At 35.0% G+C, this 24874-nt stretch overlaps 2 protein-coding genes and 1 long non-coding RNA gene across 3 annotated transcripts; 1 reads left to right on the top strand and 2 right to left on the bottom strand.

Annotated features, from left to right (window-relative positions):
- Window positions 1–3763: 3763 nt before the first annotated feature.
- On the bottom strand, window positions 3764–4287 carry LOC108379572 (uncharacterized). The gene is made up of 2 exons (XR_001849493.1): window positions 4155–4287; window positions 3764–4094 (listed from the first exon to the last, which is right to left on the bottom strand). It is a non-coding gene; the product is annotated as an uncharacterized LOC108379572 (long non-coding RNA).
- Window positions 4288–7840: 3553 nt separating this feature from the next.
- On the bottom strand, window positions 7841–8434 carry LOC108379562 (chymotrypsin inhibitor). Its single transcript, XM_017635920.1, has 2 exons — window positions 8248–8434; window positions 7841–8186 (listed from the first exon to the last, which is right to left on the bottom strand). Exons 1-2 carry the CDS (start codon window positions 8327–8329, stop codon window positions 8008–8010), a joined length of 261 nt encoding a protein of 86 aa, XP_017491409.1. The 5' UTR covers window positions 8330–8434; the 3' UTR covers window positions 7841–8007.
- A 6168-nt stretch (window positions 8435–14602) lies between these two features.
- Window positions 14603–19188, top strand: LOC108379500 (testisin). The gene is made up of 6 exons (XM_017635860.1): window positions 14603–14684; window positions 17144–17559; window positions 17638–18011; window positions 18089–18234; window positions 18302–18409; window positions 18964–19188. Exons 1-6 carry the CDS (start codon window positions 14603–14605, stop codon window positions 19125–19127), a joined length of 1290 nt encoding a protein of 429 aa, XP_017491349.1. The 3' UTR covers window positions 19128–19188.
- The last annotated feature ends 5686 nt before the right edge of the window (window positions 19189–24874 follow it).

The following is a 24874-nucleotide window of genomic DNA, read 5'->3' as shown; positions in this document are numbered from 1 at the left end:
GCACAAAGCAACAACATTTTCGTATGCTTTGTGGGAACATATTGGCGCCAGTTACCTTCAGCGTAAATTTCTTTGTTGTCCTGCATTTTATCGCAATGTTCGGGTGTCCGTTTCATTGTTACACAAATTTTCGGGTTAGCTGCGGGTGTCCGAGTGTGGTGTTCGCTTGTGCTCAATTTATAGCGAGGGTGATCGAACAGACTCGTTCGTAACCAAAGCAGCTGTCGGGTATGCATCTCGATCGAACACATAGTAGCCGAGTGTGGCGTTCGCTTGTGCTTGATTTTTAGTGAGTGTGATCAAAAAGGCTCGATCATACTCAAAGCTGTTCTCTGGTATGTATGTACGTATGTATGTATGTTGTTATATGTATTAAAATATATTCATTGCACGCAGAACATTCCCATGGTGAAAAATAGTTCATCTGCAAATCTGTATTTTCTAGTTTACTGATTTATCCCCACATACATTGTACACTAATTAAATCACTTTATTCACACCAGTGGCACATCGTAGCACAGCAATAAAATAACTGCAACAAAAATTTCATAATCATAATTGTGTGCGCATATTTTGGACATGCAACAAGCAACCAGAGACTTACATATCTATGCGATAAAATATTTGACACATTTGTCATATTGCAATAAGAACTCTAAGATGAGGAGCATATGTGGTTGAAAGAGGGAGTACCTATAGTCCATTGTCTGGCCACCGTAAAGCAGATAAAGATTCTCGCTTTGCGCAACCACACACAATACGTACATACACAAGCGTGCGCGAGAGTTCATACATACATACATAAGCTATGTTTCTGAGTTTTTATTCTATGCTTTCCCCTTAGATTAGCACGCATGGCATCTTCTCGGCGCAACAGGTAACCGCCACGCACAATCGCTAGATACCACAACAGTTGAGCATCAACAGAAAGCTGCAAGATCAGTCTGATTCTGTGGTCTGACGCGTTTGGTTCGGGTTTTCGACTTTCTACTTCAATAATTCTGTGCGTAAGCTAGTGCGCTTCCACTCTGTGAAAGCTGTTATGCGTCGAAAAGTTGATTACTTAGATTTGTAGTCGACGGGAAAAAATTGTTAATGTCTAAAGTGATTTTGTAAGAATTTTCTGTGCAATTAAATCTACTTTGAATGAATTTCACAAGCGTGAGTTACAGTTTGTTTGTGTAGCGTAATTCTGATTCGGGAGTGTCAGAAACTTTACTAACGAAAAATTGCTACGTAGTTACGTGCGCCCAAAATAATAAACACTGTTACAATCTAAATTCTTATACAAATGCACACGTTCCCACATTTATAATGTGTACGTATGTTTGTATGTATGTTAATGTATACCTGCAATTATGAGTTTTTGGTTTAAATATCAGATTAATCTATTTTTTTATTGCGCAGCGATTTCTTTCTCCACATAATTATGCCGTAAAATAACTTGCACCTTTTTAATTGCTCGAAAGCTGGTTAAATTTTATATACAAGACTACAACTTTAGAATCCAAATGAAAACATATACTAAGCTGACCTATTTTTATTGTAGTTGGTAAGGTAAACTAGTTGTTGAAGAATAGGTGTTTTGAAAATACTTTGGTTTAAAAGTGTTTTTATTTTTTAATATTAACTAATTTTATAAAAAAAAGCTATAATAACATACAATTAATATCCGGCTATGACGCTACGGTGACAAAGGTAATATGTATAATCACTATGCGAAAGGGAGTTCTGCGCGAAAGAAGTAATGAGGCCGGCGAAGTGAAAATATTTTTTTTTACCATTTTACTAAGGACTACCTAGAGACAAATAGGGGCCTATGGGTCGGGGTCAGGTTGGAGTTTTGCAAATGGTCGTTCATGCCCTCTCTAAGAAAACAGGGTGTAAGTTTTTCTTGCGGCACACTTCCCTATTTAATTGACGGAGAATCACTTCGTCCTCATTATCTTCTGCAATGAAAACAAGAACCAATTTTCTTCGAGCTCACTTGACATATTAGCGGATTGCTTGATTGCTTCCGTTGCAAATGTTTTATCGCTCTCATTTGTATTACTTCTGCTCATTAACTAGCCGTGGATTTTGTTGCACATACAGTTTTAAATTTTTTCAAATTTGATCTTGGTAAAATACAAGTCGGTATTCGCTTTAAGCCTTTCTTTCATATTAATAAGTACGGGCAAAATAATAATAAATAGATGTGGTATGTTGTACCGCAGCGAATTTTTAATTTATAGTAATTTATATTTCATTTCCACCAAGCCTTAACTGCAGTTTACGTCTATGGGAAAAAGCAAATTACAACACGAAGGAGGTGGTTGCTCATATTAAGTACAAGTAAAGGAAAGAAAAAAAAACTTCTCGCTAAAATTATTGTAGCTTATCTGACCTCTTAACTGCAGTTAAGCGTTTGGTGGAAATGAGCTATTAGGATGACTAGATGAAACAAGGGTATATTAATTTTGTTCACATAACGGTTGTTTGTAACAGCCAAAACGAATCGAGATAGATATAGACAAATGTATACATAAATGCTCAGAATGAATAGAGAAATCGATTAAGCCATGTCTNGGCGTGGCACCGCCCACTTATGATCACATATACATATGTATATCGGTAACCATTCTACCAATTTGTACCAAACTCGGAATTTTTATTGTGCTTGCCACATAAAAGCAAAACGTTGAAAATTATTGAAATCGGACTAAAATTACGGCCGCTTTTCATATATCGGTAAATTTCAGAAATGCTTGAAACTTCAATATTTCGAAATTTAAGGACGCTTATTTACTCAAAATTGATACAGCCTGGTATTTCATATTCGGCTCCACCCGAACTTAGACTTTCTTACTTGTTAAAATTGTTTCTGTTGGTCAACTTTTTTTCCTCAGGTCAGTAGTCAGTTTTAAGTCTGCCTGCGATCTAGGAGCAATTTTGTCTTCCTTACAGTCCACCACGTAGATGATTACATAGCTTTATAATTCATATGCTTGTTCTTTGAGAAGCATATGAAAGTAAAAATGTTGTCATTCTACCACACTTCGAAAGTGTACCGAATATCAAAATTGTATATGGGTAAATCCGGGAAATAGTCATCTAAAAATGAAATAAATCCACGCAATTCAAATTCTCGTATATTTGTGTCAAAAATGGCATAGTACAATAGGCATACATTAATTAATTTCATATTTCTTTTACACTTATTTGAGAAAAGAAACGTCCAAACACAGGGATTTGCCTATATACCGTGAACACAACGAACCAATAAAGAAAGCCGTAGCATTTACCAATTCATATATACATACATAAGTACATACATGGAATAACTATAAAAACAACATGTGTATATGTTTAAATGATTGAAATACGTTTTACTTTGTACGAATGTTTTGATTTCTTTTTCTTTTGTGAAGAATTTTCGCATTTCCTCGTCAAATACATATCGGAACTAAATCGGTTATGACGTTGTGTTGTTTTTTTTTTGGTTTCTCGGAAAGTATAAAGTTAGTGCTGTACGGAAATATATGTACATATTTATATCAACATGCCCTTCGAGAACGCGTAGTTATATGGAAAGCTTTCACATTGCCTTGATCCCACTAGAAGCAGCCACATATTTAACTGAAACTAATTTATGTATCAAATTAAAGAAACATTTTTTTATTTGAATTAAATAAAATCAGTCAAAGACTAGCTTCAATAGAGCGTGGAATACCTAAAAATGCAACATTGCAAACTGTTTGACGAAATTTAAATAGACACTCTCTCCATTTAAGAAATTATATTCACTTGCAATATTTTCGGTCACGTTTTATTCAATATCAGCTGCATATCCATAAAATTTTTGCGTTTTCCTACATAATTAGTAACCCAATCGCGTATGATTTATGCAATCTCCTTGATCACCTTTTAATTCAGCTAACATTTGCTTGGGTCTACACACCGCCCAGCGCTGTTCAACACATTGCCAGGTCTGCATTGACAACCAACTACACATTGAAGTGTACAGATCCTCGGCTCACCTCGGTCATCACATCTTGGTGGACAGGCGGAGCCACATCTTGTGAACTCTTGATCGAGTGGACAGGGGCGCCAACCTTCAAATAATATTTAAACGATTTAGTAAATTAAATTAATGTCAAATTCTGCTCGCCTACCTCTCTGCGGTAAAGCTGTTATGAACGCAACGAAGCACAAAAGGAGCAAAATTAGCAAATTGAATTTATTGTTCATTTTTTAAAGCAGCAATCGGGTGGTGTTATGTAGTTTGCCGTAGAAGCTAAGAAAGACTTTAGTTGTAGCAGCATTTCACTGCACTCTTATTTATACTTTATAGAAACAAAACAAAATATTCTGAGAGCGTCAAGCACGCAGATGATTCCGAATACATACATATGTACATACATTCATATGTATAGTAAATACATTAATGAGATACTCGAAAATAAATATGGGTGGGAAAGTATTGTGCTGCTTGATAGCTATATTTAGGTCTAAATGTTTTTCATTATAAAACCCAAAAGTGAGCTTCTTAATCTAATTTTTTGATACTGTAAGTACAATTAAAACTTATTGGAGTGCATTACTGTCTTCATAAAGTTAGAATCTAAAAGTAATTATTTCTGTTGAGCTTATTGCATTTGGATGTTAAACGATTCTTAGAATTCGCGTATGGGCTAAAACTTTTTGTTTAATTTTTTTACCCACAAGCCAAAAAAATCGACAAAGAGCACCCTAATGCGAAGTCCTAGGTAAGTGTCAAGCTTTACAAAATAGTGTTTTATCTTTACACCTGTTCATAAAATTCGGAAACATATTAACACTTTTAACGACTCACTGCACACGTACATACCCATAAATGTATGTTTTGCACTAGGGTGATTATTATTTTTCTAGTTTTATTTTGCGCTATACTATCCTTGACTGAATTTTTTATATAGTGTGCAACTTTACCAGCATTTATAATACAAAAAAATGTGTTTCCCTATTTGATCTTTGATAAAAGTTAATAAAAATTATCATATAAAAAGTCGAGAGCTCAAGATAATCGTTTCTAATTATTTGTAAATTCTGGATCACGGCATTGGAGATGTTCCCAAAATTTGGTGTAAACAAGTACAGTAAATGAAGTTGTGCAAAATTTTGCTATATTTTGATTTTAAATTTTTTCGCTTGAATTTTATCTATCACATTTTTTCCAATTACGCGTGCTCCAACCGCTTTAAATACCTTACATAGTATATAGAAAGGGAAATCTGAAAATAACAGTTGTTATGCGGTCCAAAGGCAAAACATCAAAAAGTAGCGATCAAATAAAAAAATAAAATAAATAAAATAAAAAATAAAAAAACACAGTGACTCAAACAAGTGACCACATGTTGATTTTTTTTAACACTCACAATGTTTTTCGAGTTAAACTTTTTTTTCTATACAAATATTTTCAAGGCTTTAACCATATACTATACCACAGTTCCACACATATATATAAAACTTAGGAAATTCTACAAATTTCCATAAACATTTTTGGGTGTGTAATTTTATAGCCCATACAATTTTAGTCCAATGAAGTGCAAAAGTGAAGTCCGGCTAAAAAATCGTACTGTTTTTATTGATTTTTTTTTGCTGTCGTAGCCACCCTAATGTGCATAAATAAATACGTATATATGTATATGCTTGCACTCACTAACAAATAAATGTTTACAACAACTCTCGCAACTGATGCACAAAATTCACTCAGAGGTTTTCCCACTTTGCATTGATGGGAATTACATTTTTTTTGCAACGAAATTGCCGTTTGCACATGTTTAGGTTATTTATTCTACAGAAGAAATAAAGAACTTAAATGGCGCTCTCTCAATGAGTGAAAGTTGGTGCAAGTATGGAAAGATTTAAATTCGTACTCGCACTAAATCTCAAACGCTCTGAAAGCATTTATGCTCAGTGTATCGTGCGTATGGATGGCAACGCTCCAGCTCTGAAAGTATTTAACATTGGTACCCGTAGGTAGTAGCAGAGGAAGAGGAAGGCATTCTTTTGCCGGGCCCGACTTAATTTCAGTAATCAAATAAAAAAAAACGGAATACAATTTTGAATGAAATATGATAAGAAGAAACGAATTTTCTCTGGTGACTGATAACAAAAGTGAAAGCGCTGGAAACCGCTTGATTAGGAAGCTGCCAACGTAAAGAGTTAAATAGGGGATCTTAAGTTTTAAAAAATCAAAGCTCATTGGTGCACCAAGAATGCAGAAATGGCATAAAAAACAAGAAAACACAGTTTTGGTGAGTTACCACAAGAATTAATATATTCAAGTTCTGCGACACAGTTTAAGCAAAAACTCTTCTACATTATCTTGACTGCCGTATAGGAAATATGAACCTTGAATCCACATTCAGTTTTTCTTTTTGAATCCTGCAAAAGTAAACAGTATCTTTCTGTAAGGCTTAGGGTGTAGAGGTTCCTACCGAAGAAATTTAACATTTTAAGACTATTCACTAAGCAAGGCATTTTCTTGCATATAAAAGAAATTGTCAAGCATACTTTATATAGAACAAAATTGACGACACTGTCAGCTAACAAAAATACTAAAACCGCGATTTTCTAACGTTTTGAAATTCGCACTTTATCCCTCTAATAGGCTACAAAACTGCATATTTTAAATTTTTCTAAAAATTTTGATTAAGAAGTTTAAAATTTTTGGGTGTAATTGGTAAAGTTTGTTAAATTTTTATAATTTTTGTACGACATTTGAAATGTGTATTTATGAGGTGCTATTTATTTCATGCGCTAGAACTTTATAGAAAAATTGTAAACATTAAATAAACACAAGAAAAATAGCCAAAACTCGTCAGAATATTACTTAACTTAATCAGCTGATTGTAATAATTTATTATACTAAGTAAATTACGCAAACCGAATAGGCCGGCAAATTTTTATTAAACATTCTAGCCAGAAACCAAATATTGAATATATTTTCTGAAAGCCTTTGAGGTGCTTAATCCGAATCTGAAGTCATAGTGGCCCCATGTTGCTACATGTCATTTCACATATGCCTTGATATATATATTTCTTTTTAAATAGCTGATCATTGTATCTAAGAATACTATTCACTCCCTCCAAAAGCCAACTTGAATTATTGGAAAAATTTCTATTTTTAAAAGAATTATTTACTATCACGCAGCTTCCGTTTTATTTACGAATGGCAAACTCAGTAAATTCAACAAGAGCGGTTTTTCTGTTTACGTTAAAATATTTGCAGATTCGGATTCAGCACGTCACATACTTTCGAGAAAGCATAGTCAGGTTTCTGGTTAGAAAGTCTTTGCTGCCAATGTTACCACCACAAAGATTCCGTGGATTTAATAAAAAAGGATTTCAATGCAAGAGGCCCGCCGGTGACATCTCTCCGTGGCCCGGCATGGCACGAAAGGGAGTCACCCTGTCTGAAACCCCCTTTGTTATCAAACGGCTCGTAAAGGTCCTTCGCTGCTGGTTCGTTTCTCGGGAATACCAACTTCAGACATCGATTCTTACTATAGAAAGGGGCTTAGAAATCTACAAATTTATGGTTCGTGTCGATCCTATTCTCGCTGGTATTTTACAATATTTGGCGAATGGTGATTTTCCAGATCTATAGCAACACTGATAAGGCCAATTAGTATTGTATATTTTTGTTCGTTAAAACCTTTTAGCCGAAGCACAGAAGGCTGATCTCGCTATAGTTGACGCATATGGCAGAGGAATTTTTTTGTGGATTGCGCAGATCACATTGAACTTTCAAGCGTAAAATATTGCAATAGTGTTTTTCGCCTTTCTTTCATTAAACATACATATATATATATAAGTAGTTTGTACAGCCCAGGACTTAAGCCATTATTTTATTTAAATTTTCCTTGCTCCTGCAAATTTTACCTTTTTATTTTGGTTTACAAATAATTGCGTGCCAAAAGCTACAATTTACAAGAGACTATTTAAGAACAGAGACACTCAAACATATAAAGGGAGCTTTAATCAACATTCACTCCTCTGTACACATTTTCCAGCATCGTTCAGCACATATCCATCTTTACACTGACAGCCAACTACGCATTGATCAGTACAAATTGTTCCCAACAGTGGATTGTCGCTACATTTAGATGGACAAGCAGTGCCGCAATTTGTGAAATTTGCATTTGGGCCACAAGTAGAATCTTTCCAAATAAGAAAATTTATTATTTCTTGCTTAAATATATGGCACTTAGCCTCATTTACCTGATCCCTGTGGACGAGCTGCTGCCTTCGTGACGAGGCTCAAAAAAGTAAAAAGTAAAATAAGGCAAACTTTTTTCCCCATTTCAGTATTCAGTAGTGCCCGTAGGTTTTATGTGTATAAGTTATTTACTGAATAAGCTCAAAATACTAACTACGCTCAAGTCGCAAGGTTCGCTTTTATAAAAATAATTTTCACAGATTCAATTGCACATAATCGGCGGAGATGAGCATTTATTACGTACTTGTGTGAGCGAAATTTATCAGTATTCATATGCGGCTTCACGGTTTTAGTTCTTAATTACAACTTGCAGTAATTAATTATCTTTAGTAAAGATTGCATTTCTAAGTAATTCCCCATAATCATTTGTAAATCTGTATGGCGGACACCCTAGTATACGTACATACCACCATTAGGGTGGTCCTTAAAAATATCATCATCATTAGGAATGTTTTTATTTTGTTCTACATTTCAAATTAAAAAAAAATGGGGTACGCTACTCGGGTTTAAAAAAAAAAAAATTTTTTTATCGCAAAAATTTTACCAACTTTTACTTTGGCCAGCTATAATTTAGCGCTTTTATGGATTTATATGAATAAGTTTCAATAATATGTTAATTTATCAGATTTCAAGTCAAAATTTTTTCGAATTTTCGCTCTTAAAAAAATAATTTTTTTCAAACCATTAAAGCGACCCCTATAAATTTGTTTAAAAATTTGGAATTTTCGCGGCTGTCCTGTACACAATTTAAGTGCTGTTGTATTGATATGGCCATGCACAAAACGTATGAGCAACATTCTGTCCAGTTCATATTTCAAGAAAAAAATTACGCATTTTCATTTGAACATTCACAACTTTTTTTAGTAATGAACCGATTTTCTTCGTTAGTTGCTCGATTTTTGTCTAAAAGAAGAGGCTTTCATGCAAATTGAAAAAAAAAATACACAAAATCTGTTTTTTAATTTATTCCATGTTAAAATTTGGGTTTTTTTCATAAAAATTAAAATATCTTGGAAAAATTATCCGATCTATAAAAGCTTAATACAAATTTGCAATCTACTACTCAAAGTTAAATTTGCGTGTTGCGCAATCTTTTTTGTGTCATTTCCAATCTACATACTTGTACTAACCATCCAAAACTCATTAATTTAAATATTTTACAAAACGAATTGTTATAACTTATTTTACCTTACACAAAACTGTACATACATAAATAATACTCGTCGCCGTAAATATAACATTTTTATGTGTCTACATACTTTCCATGTAATCAAGATAAAAAATTAAATTAATAAAAAAGCTACCGGAGCTACTTCAAAATTAACTAAAACTGAGTATATTAAGTTAGGCAAGCAGAACTGGTACGAAAAGTTCCACACTACCAATTTGAATCAAAGTTGACCATTGTGAGTACCTTTTGTAAGTGGACGTCAAATGTGGCGCGGCGGTCCAAGAATCCTACCTCCGATGCCTCTAAAATTTTGGCGAAGAAGGCGCTTCCAATGCGGTCTTAGACATCGCATCAACACAGAAAGGGGTAATTTATTCATCCGAATTCTCTTCGTGGTAGTTTCTACAAAGAGCACTCGATAGTATTTGCCTTCGCTGAAGCATTGGTGCAATTGAAAAGTGTCCCGAATAGCTGCCTTCTCTATAGCATAAATTAATGCTTGCAACACGCTGTAGTCATTTGGAAGGTGAAAATACTGACTGATCGCAGGTCCTTTGAATAGAGATGGACGGTGGTTTCCTGATGAATACAACATCGTCTGCCACTAGTAGCCCTTCGTTTTATTCCTTTCTGGTCAGAAACCATGATGATATCCAGATAGTAAAGTCTAAACCCTCCTTAATATAGTTAGTAATACCATATAATTAAATCCACTTTGATTCCATTAATCTCGCCTATTTTTATTTCACTCAGTATCGCCAAGTTTCCCAGTTTAGGTTGTCTCCATATGTTGGCTTCCTGAAGTCTAAGAGTGACCACACCATGAAAGAAAGTTCGCAGCGCTTGCTGGAAAAATATCATTATCTACCAATATGTTGAGAAATTTCGAGAAGCAGTGCGCGCTTTCATTCATCAGCAAGCCCTGGTCAAAGCAACACCCCAAAAAAATATAGAAAAAGGTTTTTTCTTAACAGCGGTCGTCCCTCGGCAGGAAATGGCAAATCTCCGAGTCTATTTCTGCCATGAAAAACCGCTTCTCATAAAAATACAATCGCCGTTCGGAGTCGGCGTAAAACTGTAGGTCCCCCCGTCTGTGTGACAACATCAACGCGCACGCCACAAGTCGGAGGAGAAGCTCGGCCAAACATTAACATATTTGTAAGCGCCAATCTATTGTTATTATTATTATATTAATTAATTTCCAGTGGTTCTCTCGGTATAGAGTTTTCCACCAGACCATAGATCCATTATTTTCAATCGGTCTTATGAATGTGGTATACATACTATCATAAGTGGTATCTGCCAACTGTACAATTGGTTTTCCAAAAGCACTTTTGTTTGGTATTTTGCTTTGAAGGAGGGGTTAGTTCTCTAGCTGGTATGGTTGGCTTACTAAGAGATGCGGCCTAGTGATCCGCCCATTAGCTCACTTATCGTAGGCAGAAATTTTCTTTAGATACCAGTACCTACATTCATTTACAGTTTTTTACTACATGACTTTTATTGCTAACTATCGAGCAAACTGAGGCTTTTTACCTTAAAACTGTAATTGTTTAAGTTAATTTTATACAGCATAGTTAACATATGCAGAATCCCTTTATTAAATAAACGAATGTGTTTAACAAATTTTTAAGACCTAACGGCTTTGGAATTTGCTAACAAAGCTGTGTATGAAAACTTTTACTACCATTATAGCAACGAGGTTTGTTAGCTGCTACCCAGCAGTAAATAAAATTTGTGCAAAACTAGAATAATTTGAGAAGATGCTCGACAAAAGCCGTATAGCAGATGCTGAGATGAGTCCATCATACCTCACTTGAGTTGATGTGCAGTCATATCGCATGAAGGCCGAAACGACTGTGACCGGTAAAACTCACTGTGACTTTTTCAGTTTGAAGAGCTCGCTTGACCACCAGCGGTAAACCCGTGGCCAGAAGGCTTTACCTACCTTGCATTTCATGGTTTTCGCCCAGAATTCGTTAAGCTCATCCGACCAGGAGGAATTCTTCCTCTCCTTTCTCGCCGAAGCTTCGTCAAGGGTTGTCTGTGATACCGTTGCGGCCTGGACACAAAATAGAAAAGAAAATGCATGCGATCGAGAGATAAATTAGGCTTTCTCCACCTCGCTAGCAGAATATAGGTTTATCTCCTTAAAAGGTATTATATTTTTAAGTATTTAGTCCGCTGGTTCATTCACCTGTGCTTCGAAAACACTGAAGTGATGGGAGAGCGTAAATTTGAGGTTGCTGGAGAGTTCCTCGCGGTAGATGTCTCTTACATCTCCAACCAGCCTCATCCGTGAATAGGTTCACAGGTTCATGACTTCAGAATTTAAAGTCCGTCCAGTCCACCCTGTGTGCGATGCATGAAATGTGGGTGGTGGAGGATTCTTTCAGACGCCCAGTAGGTATACAATTTCAATTTATTTTCTGAGGAGGCCGGGTTGTCCATAGCTTGAAACGAACCAAACACTTTTACAACTTAGCTTAGCTACGGTGTGCGTGGAAGCAACTTTGTCTGCTGTATTCACGAGCACTATGTTTAACATGTCGTTAAGCGCGAGATTAGGGGTAATCCGAAGTGCTTTTTTTGGACCAGTTTGAAACCACTTAACAAATGACACCTGTTCAGATTAAAACCAGTTCGTTCATCTTAGCATTATATATATTTTACTGTACTATATACATATATGTGCATATTTCTGTACGTAAGTAACATTACTGACATAAGTAAATCCGTTAACTATAAGCAAAATGATAAAACTGAAAAAAAAACCAACAAAAGATGCAAAAATCTAGAGCAAAACACGTATGCAAGCATGTTTGTTTAAATTTTTTGTTTGCTAAAAGTTTTGCTGCCGCTAGCGAACAACAATAACAGCAAAAAATAACAACAACAGTTGACTTGAGTCGTCAAGTTAGCGAGCAGCTGAACACAGCGACACATTTTCCCAAGTAATAACAATAAAACAATGAATGAATGTGCACATACATATGTATATACATATATGCTTATATATACAGTATTGTATTTTTATTTACACAAGTGAAGCGGGACACTTAAAAATGATTGTGTGAATGGGCCAGCGGAGAATAGCAATGACAACAGCTAAAAGATTTTACATAGTTGTTGTAGCTGGCGACTGGTGGCTGGCGGCTGGAGACAGGTGAATGCGGTGGGCATATTTTGTCATGCTTTCATTAGCGTTGGCAACGTGCGAAGTTTTAATTGATACATGCACTGAGAAATATTGTGAATTCTCGTTTTTTCTGCACACGCATACATAGTTATGTATGTATGTAAACATAAGTAAAATTTCCAAAAATTAGAGTCGTTAAAAGTATCAATATTTAAAGGGCTATGGAGTGTGGCATATTTATAAGGAACAACTTCTTTTCGCAATATGTAAATATTTTGCAAAAAATATTATACCAAATGACGAAAGTATGACTATTTTTTTTTTTCATGGTGGTATGTAAATACTTCTTGATACGCTCAACTGTATCCCTCAAACAGGATAGGGTTGGTCGAAGATTTTAGCTACAGGCTTAATGAGGATTTGCACTCCATCTTTGAGTTGTCGAAGAAAAACTCTCTTCGCATTGATGCACCAAAATCATAAATATGTATTACCTATAGTCAAAGGAAAAACTGACTAAGAAACCCACTTAAACTAGTTGAAAAAGTTACGAATCTTGGTATTATCATTTATTCTAAGCTAACTTTTCAGGATCATGCTAACAAAACTATTAGCTAAATATATTATACTCTTCGCTGTCTCAGAATTACTTCGCTACATGTTCCTTTTTTAAAAATAATAATAATAATAGATTGGCGCTTACACATATGTTAGTGTTTGGCCGAGCTTCTCCTCTGATTTCTGGCGTGCGCCTTGATGTTGTCACACAAAGCGGAGGGACCTACAGTTTTACGCCGACTCCGAACGGCGATTATATTTTTATGAGAAGCTGTTTTTTTATGGCAGAAATATACTTGGAGATTTACCATTGCCTGCCGAGGGACGACCGCTGTTAAGAAAAAACCTTTTTTCTATATTTTTTGCGACGTTGCTTTGACCAGGGTTTGAACCCAGGCGTTGCGGAGTGGAAGCACGCACTGCTTACCACTACACCGAAGCGGCCTTTAGCAACTAAGAAATAGTTAAACTAATTACGTATTCTGAGGCAGTTTATAGCAAATTAGATTCTCACTCGAATTACAAGTTGGGCGTAGCTTTTGTATACAGTTTGAAGAAGTTTGACAATCTCTCTTTGTTGAAAAACTCGATCCTTAGCTGCATGTTGCAAAATATCTTAAACCATTTTTTTTTTTTTTAAGTTAACTTCTCATGCAAAACTGAAATGCCTATACAAAAAACTCGTATTTTCTAAATGCTCTCGCTCTTTAATTTCAATTTGGCCCAAGTTGAATTACTTATGCCAACCCAATGCTTTTCGTTAAAGATGTTATACTTTAGAACTCACGAATCTAATATTTTAGTATTTCTCTAATTAAAATTTCTTGCAAATGTGGTTATTGAATCTCGAAAGCAAAAATATATTTATTCATTTTTCTTCTTCACTGATTCCTTAATACAGCTGTTTCTGAGTTTTCAAATCATGAGTCGTCTTTCTTTCTCATACCATATCCAATAAATACTTTAAATCGCATTTAAAGTATATACTAATGTTCATTACTCATATTTAAAATAAATTATTTACGAAGAAATAAAATCTTAAAAAAGTTTAATCTTGCCGGAAAACACTATAATGGCAACACTGACGTAAGCACACACATATCGCAAGATGCGCATATATCAATCGCAGCTATTTTTTCAGCTCACTTCACTTTCTTCTTTTGACTGCAGTTATCTTTCTTCCTTTCGGCTAAGTATTTTTCAGTGTATATATTTACTTCTTTTATTATTTATTTTGTTTTTTTTTCAAGTTTTCATAAACACCATAACCACATTCTTGTTTGCCAATTTTTTGTTTCCTTTTTTTTTGCAGATCATTGCTGTAATTGCTCTGACTAGCGCCATCAATTTGCATGAACATGTCACAGGCAGTAATTCCAAAGTATTTAAGCCGATCCGCGTATACGAGTATTTAAAGTGTTTTGTAGCGCTCATACATGCGTCTATGTTAGAAATACGCACACATGCCGAGCGCAACCGGTAGCACACCATGCACCTATGGAATTTATGGTGGCTCCTCATCGTCGGCCACTGTTGCGATCTCTTCAAATTAGCCATTTTAGTTGATGCAAGTAAGTGAATTGATTATACTATGAATGTATAAATACATATGTATGTATATTATGTTAAGTTAATGATCTTAAGAAAAAACATCTATAAAACCTTTGAACAATTCATAGTACAACTTCGAAAAATAAATGAGTGAAAGTTATTCTTTTGATGCTAAATAATGCATTGTATAAATCAAGATTATTAGAAACTAAAAGAATAAAAACAAGTTTGCTTGGCACCAACGAAAGAATGGCACTGTGCAACACTCCAAAATACCTGGGAAGTTAAGTTATTTATTTTTCTTTTATGTCTTGTCGAGTGAAACGAGAATAGAAATATGAAATTTGCCAAACACACCCCAAATTTTTGAGTTATGCCGAATTTCCACCTGGCATTAAAATGCCGAAAAAATCATGCTGTTTAAACAATGCCAAATGGAAACAAATTTAATGACAATTCTTCTTAACGTAATGGCACAGATATTCTTTAATGCCCAACTTTGTCATATAAATTTGTACCATTTAATGCCTAGTGTAAATTTGGCATAACGGTTAACAAAACTAAAAAATAAATTTCATGAAAACTTGAATCACTCTGTCAGTTTTCATCCAATTTTTGAACGGAAAAATTTATTTTGCTCTTTATTAAACGTACTTTTCGAATAAATTCAGGACTTGTATGGTTGTTTTATAAAATAGTGCGTAAGAACATCGCCAAATTGAAAAAAGGTGACCGAAAATTATATTTTCTGGGCAAATACGCAGAGTTTTAAAGTTTTAAAAATTTACATAAACGCCACTCGAAAGATCTAGACTTCTTCTTTCTTAAATCGGTATAACTGAGCGGCGGTTAAGGGTCAACTTAATTAGAAGCTTTTAAGTACGCAAAGGTACGCAAAACGGGTGTAAAATCAAAAGTTTGTAGGTGTCTGGCAAGTTTCACAGTTCTTCTTTTTTAAACTATTCCAGTTTTTGGACTACTTTTGTCCCACTACCCAATCAGGTGCTGATTCTAGGCTTTCGCCCATAACGTGGTACAGAAGGCGACATTTCATTCGTCTGAAATACTTAATTCAGAAATATATATATCATTCCCTACACCGTTAGATTTATCGATAGGCCTTTAGTGACATCAAATTCTTGATCAACCATTGTTCCATGCGTTTTGCCATCGAACACGAATTGCTGTCTATGGCAAGCGGAAAGGTCAAATTTTCTCATGGAAACCATAATCATTTGACACAAACCGCGTATGGGCTGTACTAGCCACCTCTTAACATGGAAACTTAAACAAAACCAATTGAAACAAAAAAAATCACTTTAGTGCTTGACCGAGTTTATCCTCTGGTCTGTGATGTACTTTTTTGTTGGCGATACCCAAAAATTTAATGTCGCTTCCGATGGAACAAGGTTGCAATCACCTTCAACCACTCGGCTACAGCGTTTGACCAATCTCTGCTTCGCCATAAAACCAGTAAAGCCACGGGGAAACGCATTAGGAAAAGCATTGCATTTTTATGACCGCAATTTTCCTTTCCTTATCAAAATTGAAAAATTATATAATAATAAATAGATATAAATATTTCTATTAGGGCCATGTTCTGAAGTAGCCTTTATTTTTAAAGCTCACTTTATATTTAAATGTTGGATTAAAAATAAAGCTATGTCTAAAGTTGGGCATATCTATTATCCGATTTTGACAAATGTATGTTTTTTAGTTTAAAAACTTACTGTAGACAGAATCATAAAATTTAATGAAACCTTTAAATATAAACTGAGCTTTAAAGTTACAGGTTACTTGAGAAAGTGGCCCTTAGTATGGTAAATTTTTGGCAGATTAGCTTCTTGATATTACTCTAATAGTCTGTGAAATTACAATTTAGTTAAAAAATGTACAGAGCGAAAATAGAATATAGAAGAAAGTAAGAATATATCTCTGTAAATTTTCTTCAAGAAGAAGGCATTCTTATTTTTAGTGGGATTATCTTTTCAATGTATTCAAGAAGGAATTGTCTCTATTTGTATATATATATATATATATACATATATTAGGTAGTCTAAATAAAAACTAAAAATAGAAAATTTAAAGTCTGCGCTGACCTGTCTTCGAACCCAAAACGTACTGAATGGAAGCTTACAGCTATACCTACCCGACTACGGTTCAAGAAGGCATTTCACAAAATTAGGAAGATTTCATTCATTTCATTTTAAACTCTTTCGATTCCTTCGCGTAATGGGTGTGGCGACTTAAAATTGTACCCACAATATTTCTAGAATAAAAATAACAATACCAAAGGTAAAACTAAACTTCTTATGTCACAGGAAAAAATGCGGGTCGAAAGGATTAAATAATACAATAAAGCAATTTTCTCTATGATTTTTTTCACGATCTGCAGATTAGCACATTGCTGGTTTCTTTATCAGCATCATCTCTAAAGCTGACGAATGTCCACTTAATACTGATTTTCATAATTTTCTAGGCATTCTAAACACCATTTTGGGCGTGCCCAGTGAGTGCACACATCAGAATAGCGTGTGGCCGTGCAAATTGTCGTTTTCCTGTTGGCTGCAAGGCGGGCGGCATGCCAAAGGCTGTGGCGCCAACAAGTGGTTATTCTCATGCTGCATCGGTGGGAGCAGCAACAGCAACAGCAACAGCAACAGCGGTAGCTTCAACACCAACACAGCAACCAATTTCGCCACCGGTGAAGCTACAATTCAATATCGACCGTTATATGGTGACACCAATCAAGCGCCAGTTGTTAATGTAGTTAGCAATGCGCTCACCGAGTACAAGCGCCTGACAGGCAGCGGCATTAGCGGCACTGGTGGCGCCGGGGTATTGCCCAAGCGTGTGATGCTGAAAAGACGCAACGATAATGATGTCTTCGTCAAGGTTGGTTGGAAATCAGCAGAGCGCTCGCACCAAAACAACAGCAACATTTGAATTACATTTTGCTCTTCTTACTTTCAGCCTGAATGCGGCTTGCCGCATGCCACACAGCGCACTCTGCAAAAGCGCATCATTGGCGGAAGATCGGCGAATTTCGCTGAATATCCATGGCAGGCGCATATACGCATTGCGGAATTCCAGTGTGGCGGTGTGTTGGTGTCGCATAATATTGTCGCTACGGCAGCGCATTGCATACAGCAGGCGCGCCTGCAGGACATCTCCGTCTATTTGGGTGAATTGGATACACAGAATTTGGGTCATATACACGAGCCACTGCCGGTGGAGAAGCATAATGTTATCATGAAGATTGTACATCCGCGTTTTCAATTTCGCATGACACAGCCGGATCGCTTCGATGTGGCGCTGCTAAAGCTGGCCAAGCCGACGGGATTTAGGTAAGAGAGTTGTGTATACCATTTTTGTGTGAATGTCATTGTCCGCAAGAAAAACACTTTTCTTCTGTACACTCCAGTGAACACATTCTTCCAATTTGCTTGCCATTATTTCCGATTGCTTTAATTGGACGGAAAGGTCTAATTGCCGGTTGGGGCAAGACAGAAGCGAGTATGGGCCATGCAGGTACCAATATGTTGCAAGTCGCGACGGTACCCATAATAAGTAAGGACAATTTTTTTTTAGAAAGTAAAAAACATGGCATTAATATTTGAAATTATTCTCTCACCAGCGGCCTTTGACTGCTTACGCTGGCACGAAAGTAAACGCATCAATGTGGAACTCTATGGCGAAATGTTTTGTGCGGGCCACTCGGATGGGCATCAGGATGCGTGCTTGGGTAAGTTTAAAAAAAAAGGATCAAAAAAGTACAGTAAAATCTCGATATAACGGAGTTGAGTTGGTTATAATAATGCTCCGTTATATCTATAGTTTCGTTACATTTATAGAATATCAATACCTCAACACAACTAAAATGCAAAATTTTGAAAAAAATCTTTATAAGTGGGTATAAGGTTTAAAGTCGAAACATTGTTAGACGGAGGCTTTCGCTAGGGCGATTTTAGACATCAATTTGTTTCGAAGGTTTTCATACTCAAAATTTCACAACATAGCGGTTTTTATAAGGGACTCAGGAAAAATTTTTTTTATAATTTAGTTTTTCGTTTTATCAAGGTTCATTATATCGCTTTTCCACTGTACCTTTAATTTAAATGTACATCAACACTTCACTGCTCTGTTAACAGCAGTCTGTTACAAATAGTTTGCTTGAAGTTAACTTCCAAATATTGCATACTTCTAGGCGCTCGTTTTGTGCTCCAACAGCTCATTAACTACAACCACTATTAGTTTGTTTTCTTACGAATTTAATTTGCTTTCTTTACCCCGTTATAGGCGATTCTGGTGGGCCACTAATTGTGAAAGAGCGTGGTCGTTTCATTTTGGTTGGCATCACTAGCGCCGGTTTTGGTTGCGGCGTCGATCATCAGCCGGGCATTTATCACAATATACAAACTACAGCCAAATGGATACAGGAGATGGTGGCGCGGCATGCTTGAGCAAGCACCAATGGCACGCAGACAAATATCATCTACTAATTTAGTATATTATTTCTTTAAAAAGTGCAATTCAATCTTTAATAACATTTACCTTTAAAAAAATAATTTCTTTTTTGAAATTTTAGTCAGCACAGCATACATTGTAGCTATGTATTTAGTTAAGTTTTTCTTTTACTTGATTATTATTAGTTTTATTTTAGTTACAAATTAAATCATATCAACAAAATCATCAGTAGATCACACACATAGATATACTCATATGAAATTATAAAGAATGCATACTCTAATTTTAATAAATTAAATTCGTTTACAATAATAAAATTTCCTCCTTTCGTAAAGCTTCCAACCATTTGTAAAAGTTTACCGGTTTCCATTCTAGAGGAATAATAGTGGTCATATCCTGAGTCAGTAAAGCATCCAGGGGCCCTGTGTATTACTGCATTCCTTGCTGCAGCAGCACGGCGTTAAGGACCACAGTAGTGGCGATCCTCAGTTCTAACTGCTGTGGTTTTGTGCAGTGCATTTAATCAAACGATAACTCTATAAAGCATAATCGGTTTGCTGTAGCTTCGTAGTGCCGGAAAATTTGTTAAAAAAACAAAAATGCTGTTAACAAGATCTAAAAACTTGTACAAACAATTTAAAGGCGCTATGAAAGAATTATAAACAATGAAGCCATTTTTGGCACACAAAAAAAGGTAAATTGCATCAAAGATTCAACCATAAATATTTATTTCTGTGGTAATTTTTAATTTTATTTTGTAATGAAAAGAAAAGGTAAATCCCATAAAATCCATTCCCTAGCATTAATGTTGGAAGTTCTTGCATCTGTGAGCAGCTCCACTATATTTAAAAGCCGTTCCGCTTTTTGTGAAGCAAAATGAAGAAGAAATTAAGGTAAACCCACAAACGGAAATATTACAGCTTACACAACAAAAATATTTCAACAGTTAATAAACACAAAAACTAATTTCATCACATACTAACTTTGAATGCATTAAAAGTAAGCCAAAAAAGTAGAAAAGCTTGTAGGTCGTTCTTTTAAAATTATGAATAAAGATTGTGTGCAAGTAAGTACTACATAACTTTAAATGTAAAAGTTTGTACAAATGCACGAACATATGAGTATTTATGTGTATATACAAACGTCAGCATCATTTTGTACATTTGTTTGTATGTTACCTACGAAAATGAAGAAAAATTCCGCAGCGAGGAAACATTAACCAGAATGGAAAGCATTCAAATACTTCGCTGAATGCTCCATTTTTCATTTTATTTACTTTTTTCTAAAATCATTGGCCGGGTTATTTATTACACCATCGGCAGTTATGAATCGCTATGGCCACTATATAATACTCATTATTGAACTGGTGATCTAAAACGGTATTAGTACCATCCACATCGGTTGATGAGCCATTAATCTATCTCTTTTACTAGGCTAAAGTCACAGCAAAATTAAAATAGTTGAGGTTGAGTTACCATCTGAAAATTATTTAGCAAATTTTTTTGGTAAAGCGATGTGACAAAACAGCCAGGCACTTTAGGGAAAAATCAACTTTTTTCTGGGTATTGCACCAAACCAATTTTTTTTAGGGATTGAGTCATAATATTTTTAAGTGTTGCATGAAAATAACTAAAAAAGTAAAAATATGGGCGTTTTGTGTGCAAACTTATATTACAGGTCCCTTATAGCAGTTAAAAATCAGTTCAAAATTTTTTTTGAAATATATGGTTTATAATTTTTCGAAAATCTGCCCGTTGATCCCTTATAGCACCTGTAATATAAGTTTAGTGTAAGTATAAGTAGGATTTGGCTTTACTTAGCCTTCTTTGTTGGAATCGATTACAGCGCCAGTCTACTATTTTTTTGATAACAAAAGAGTTAAGCTACGAACTTCTTTCTGTTTTTGGTTAGTTTTTTGATCAATTTCAGTGTTCAAGCCATTTTCGAACGCATTTTATCAACATTTTTGTATTTGAATACCCTTGACTTGTAGAAATTTCTTCTTAAATAAACAGAAACACGAAGTCTTACTGACCTAATTTCCCAACACTTCGAGCAGTGCGAAAAAATTTAGTTCGAAGAAACATACAAGTAAATATATGTAGATGTTTAATTTTGATTACTCAATTGTTCACTTAACTAAATGGCAAAATTACACTTCTGGTTGAGGTTTTTGGCGCAATACCCTGAACTAAAAAACGCTGGCGATGAAGACGATGCACAAGATTGCCGCTGACACAGAAATATATGTATGTAACATACATATATAGTGCATGCATGTACCCAAAAAAAAACACACACAAGCTAAGTACATACATGTGTGTGTAAATACAAACCATAGCAACACTTTTTTTTAACAACAAACTAAAATGCGCTGCATAACAACTCGATTGCATAATTTAGTTAGTGAGTATGAGTAAGTTCAGTCAAAAGCATCAAGGTAAAAGAGAGAGTGCGAGTAAGGAGCAAGCATAAATATGTATGGTATGCATGTGTAATGTAAGTGTCTGTGTATTTATTTAGTGCGAACGCCCGCTACCGTCAACATCACGACAAACTGGCAAGCCGACTGCACTCACAATTAGCTTGGGGTTAATGCAGCAATTTATGTCGCTCACTTCATTTTTGAGGCCTACAAACACCAACACATAAACGGATACCAAAAAAAGCAAATACATACCTGCATACATTTAAATTTTGTACCTTTAAAACAATTGCTCCTTTTAGCGCTACGGAAAATTTCGAGCGAAATATCGTTTGACTGCACTAACCCATTTCTAAATAAATAAAAAATTAATGAAAATTGTGGTAATTTCGTCATTTGGCTAATTTGCTGCAATTGCACAGCTCCACCAGTGAACTTTAATAATTTATTTTTTTCTCACATTTTCTATTTACTAATTCGCATGTGCCATTAAAGGCGTCGAAGTGACATAATGTTTAGACAAATTATGTCAGTATTTATGGTTGTCTTCAGCGCGTGTTTGGCCGAAGTGCTAAGTGTTTTGAAACCTTTTTTTTTTTTTTGGTTAGGCAATGCAACAATAAAGCGCGCAGTGGCCGTCGCTATCTCCATCTTTGTTGTTGGCCCCACTCTTGCGGTTAACAGCCGTTTTTGGTCTGCGACATCGTAATATATAATTGAAAACAAAAACAAACATTTCAAATGACCTTCAAATGGTTACAACTTTTGAATTTTTTTTTTTTTGTTGCTTGTTGACACTTTGTCGTATTTTCGTTTTGGCAACTCGTATCAGCCGATTGTAAAATGGTTGAGTGTCGTGATTAATGCTCGCTTGCGGTAAAGTGCGTAAATTGTTCAATTTGTGGTTCTACGACAGTTATTGCAATATCAGTTCGAAATTATTTCGGCCTATGTAATTTTTAACTAACTGCGTGCGCGCTAACGACATACGATTTGGTATTTTTGTGGGAAGCTTGTGATTACAAAGAAATATAATAAAGTTATTATTTACGAGTACTGTAAATTTTAAAATTTGTTATTATTTCCTTCAAAGTTCATTTTAAGTGATTTTAGGGTTTCGATTGGACACTTCCCAGTCAATATTAGAGTATATACCAGAATCTGAAAATACCTTCCAACTACATACTAGATCAAAGTTTTCGCCCATTGCTCGTCCAGGCAAGTTAGCACGGAACTGTCTAAAGAAATTCAGCAGGCTGTCAGAAGAATCCTTATACCAACCCAGGAGCAACGATCTTAAGCATACATATCTTGCCAACTCATCAGCTAAAACTTTTATTTGTTGTTTCCTTCTAAAAATCAATTCGAATACACGCAAACCTACCTTTTTTGGAGTAATCAATTGCGACCAAAAGGGAGATCAGAAAATTTCCGACAAATTTTTATCGGATTCTAATCAAACCTTAGGCTCTTTTACAGCTTCGCTATCAATATAAATACTAACCCACTGACCTTTCTAAAAAAGGTCCTCTTCTGGCTAATTGACTGTAAAAATCCGGAAGTGAAAACTTAAGTTGGAAGTAGAATCCTTGAAAGAACATATCCTCTCCCACTCTACCGTTGAATATATCTAACCGCCCATTTCATTCATCAGTTGATATATTTGAGTAAGCAAGGCTCCTGTCCACCTACCTATGAAGTCAATATTTTCGAAAATTGCTCCTCAGCCTAGTAGCGGAAGGGGCTATGACAACTTTTCCTTCAATAGCTAAGACTAAAGCATTGAGTAGAGCAACTAAAACATTAAGTAGCCGGGGATTGCTCAGAAGTGTTCTACTGATTGCACTCCAATTGCTTAAATAATTCTGTCCTCTCTAACAATTTTTGTCAGCTAAAGTCCAAACAAAATAATTGACTTATTTAAGGTGAAATAAATCCAATAGGTTACTTTTAGCATTGGACTCCATCTTCTATCTATGGTGCTCCTGCAGCAATTCGGAGCCAATGATGTATTCTCTATATTTTCAATTTAGATATTTTCAATTTCTGTTGCTTGTGACTGTGCCATATTCAGGAAATAAAACCTTTAAAGTGTAAATGTGATTTTTTAAAACTAACAAAATCAACTAAGGTAAGCAGTCATGAAATAAAAGGCAATACGGATATGCGGTTGGGTAACTTAGCTAATTGTATATTTCTTCGTTTGAGAGTGCGGGTAAACATGGCTAACATAAGGAAGGAAAAATGGAAGTACATAAGGAGAGAATAAATATGATAGGTGCTTGCTCGTCAAAAAAGAAAATGAGAGACTGCGTAGGTATGAGAGCAATAGACTCAGCTCTCTTTGATCTACACAAGATTAAATTGTGGAATTTTCACAAAGTATTTAATTTATTTATGTTAATCAGAAGAGATTTTTATGGGACAAAATTTGCTCAGTCAAAGGAAAAACATTTAGTACATATAGTGCTGGTCATAACTATACAACACTCATATACTTATAAGTTTAATTAATTACTTTTTTATTCTAATTATTTTTTATATAAAAATATATAATTTATTCTTTGTTAAAACCCGTATAAGGCTACGTTTTTAATTAGATTTTTTTGGAAGTATTCTGAGCATGCAGTTTTGTAGGCCAATTCAATTTTAGTATAATAAAGAGCAAAGTTGAAGGCTTACCCTTGATTTTTGGAATATTTTGTTTTTTTTTAAGGTTTTGCTCATGCGTAACTTAGTCAACAAAAAATTTGCCAAAAATCAACGATAAGTTTTAGGTACTTCAAACTTGCACTTTATTACAGCAACATTGAATTGGCTACAAAACTGCATACTCGAAAAATTTGTAAGAAGTCGAATTAAAAAGATTGAAATTTTGTACCCGTATATTCCTTTTTTTATTATTGCACGAAGTTTAAAATTTGGATTTATATGGTTTTCGTTAAATAATAAACGATGCTTTTATAAAAAAGAATTAATTTTATCATCAATAAAATAAATAGTCAAAACTTGTTAATATGTAGGTGACGTATAGTCACGATAAGCACTATATTGTGATGTGATAAAGTTGTCCGCCTTTATTTGGTGGTTCTACTAAACCGATTAAGGAACCAAAAAAACTATTGCAAAGGTAATTTTCTATAGATGACCAGAGTTTGAGGCCTACAACCAGAGAAGGAGAATAGGAAGATGAACCCGAAGACAAATACCGAAACAAAGACAAAGGTCAAACACGGATACGAAAACAAGTAAGAACAATATAAGTATAAAACTAGGGACTAAAATTAAGATGAGAAAACCTTCGTGACCTTTAAAAAA

This window comes from Rhagoletis zephyria, unplaced genomic scaffold (genome assembly GCF_001687245.7).
Source record: "Rhagoletis zephyria isolate East Lansing unplaced genomic scaffold, Rhagoletis_zephyria_1.1 Rzeph_scaffold_00123, whole genome shotgun sequence".
Classification (NCBI taxonomy): Eukaryota; Metazoa; Arthropoda; class Insecta; order Diptera; family Tephritidae; genus Rhagoletis; species Rhagoletis zephyria.
Note: the sequence above shows the minus strand (reverse complement) of the source record. Positions and strands in the feature narration are given on the sequence as shown.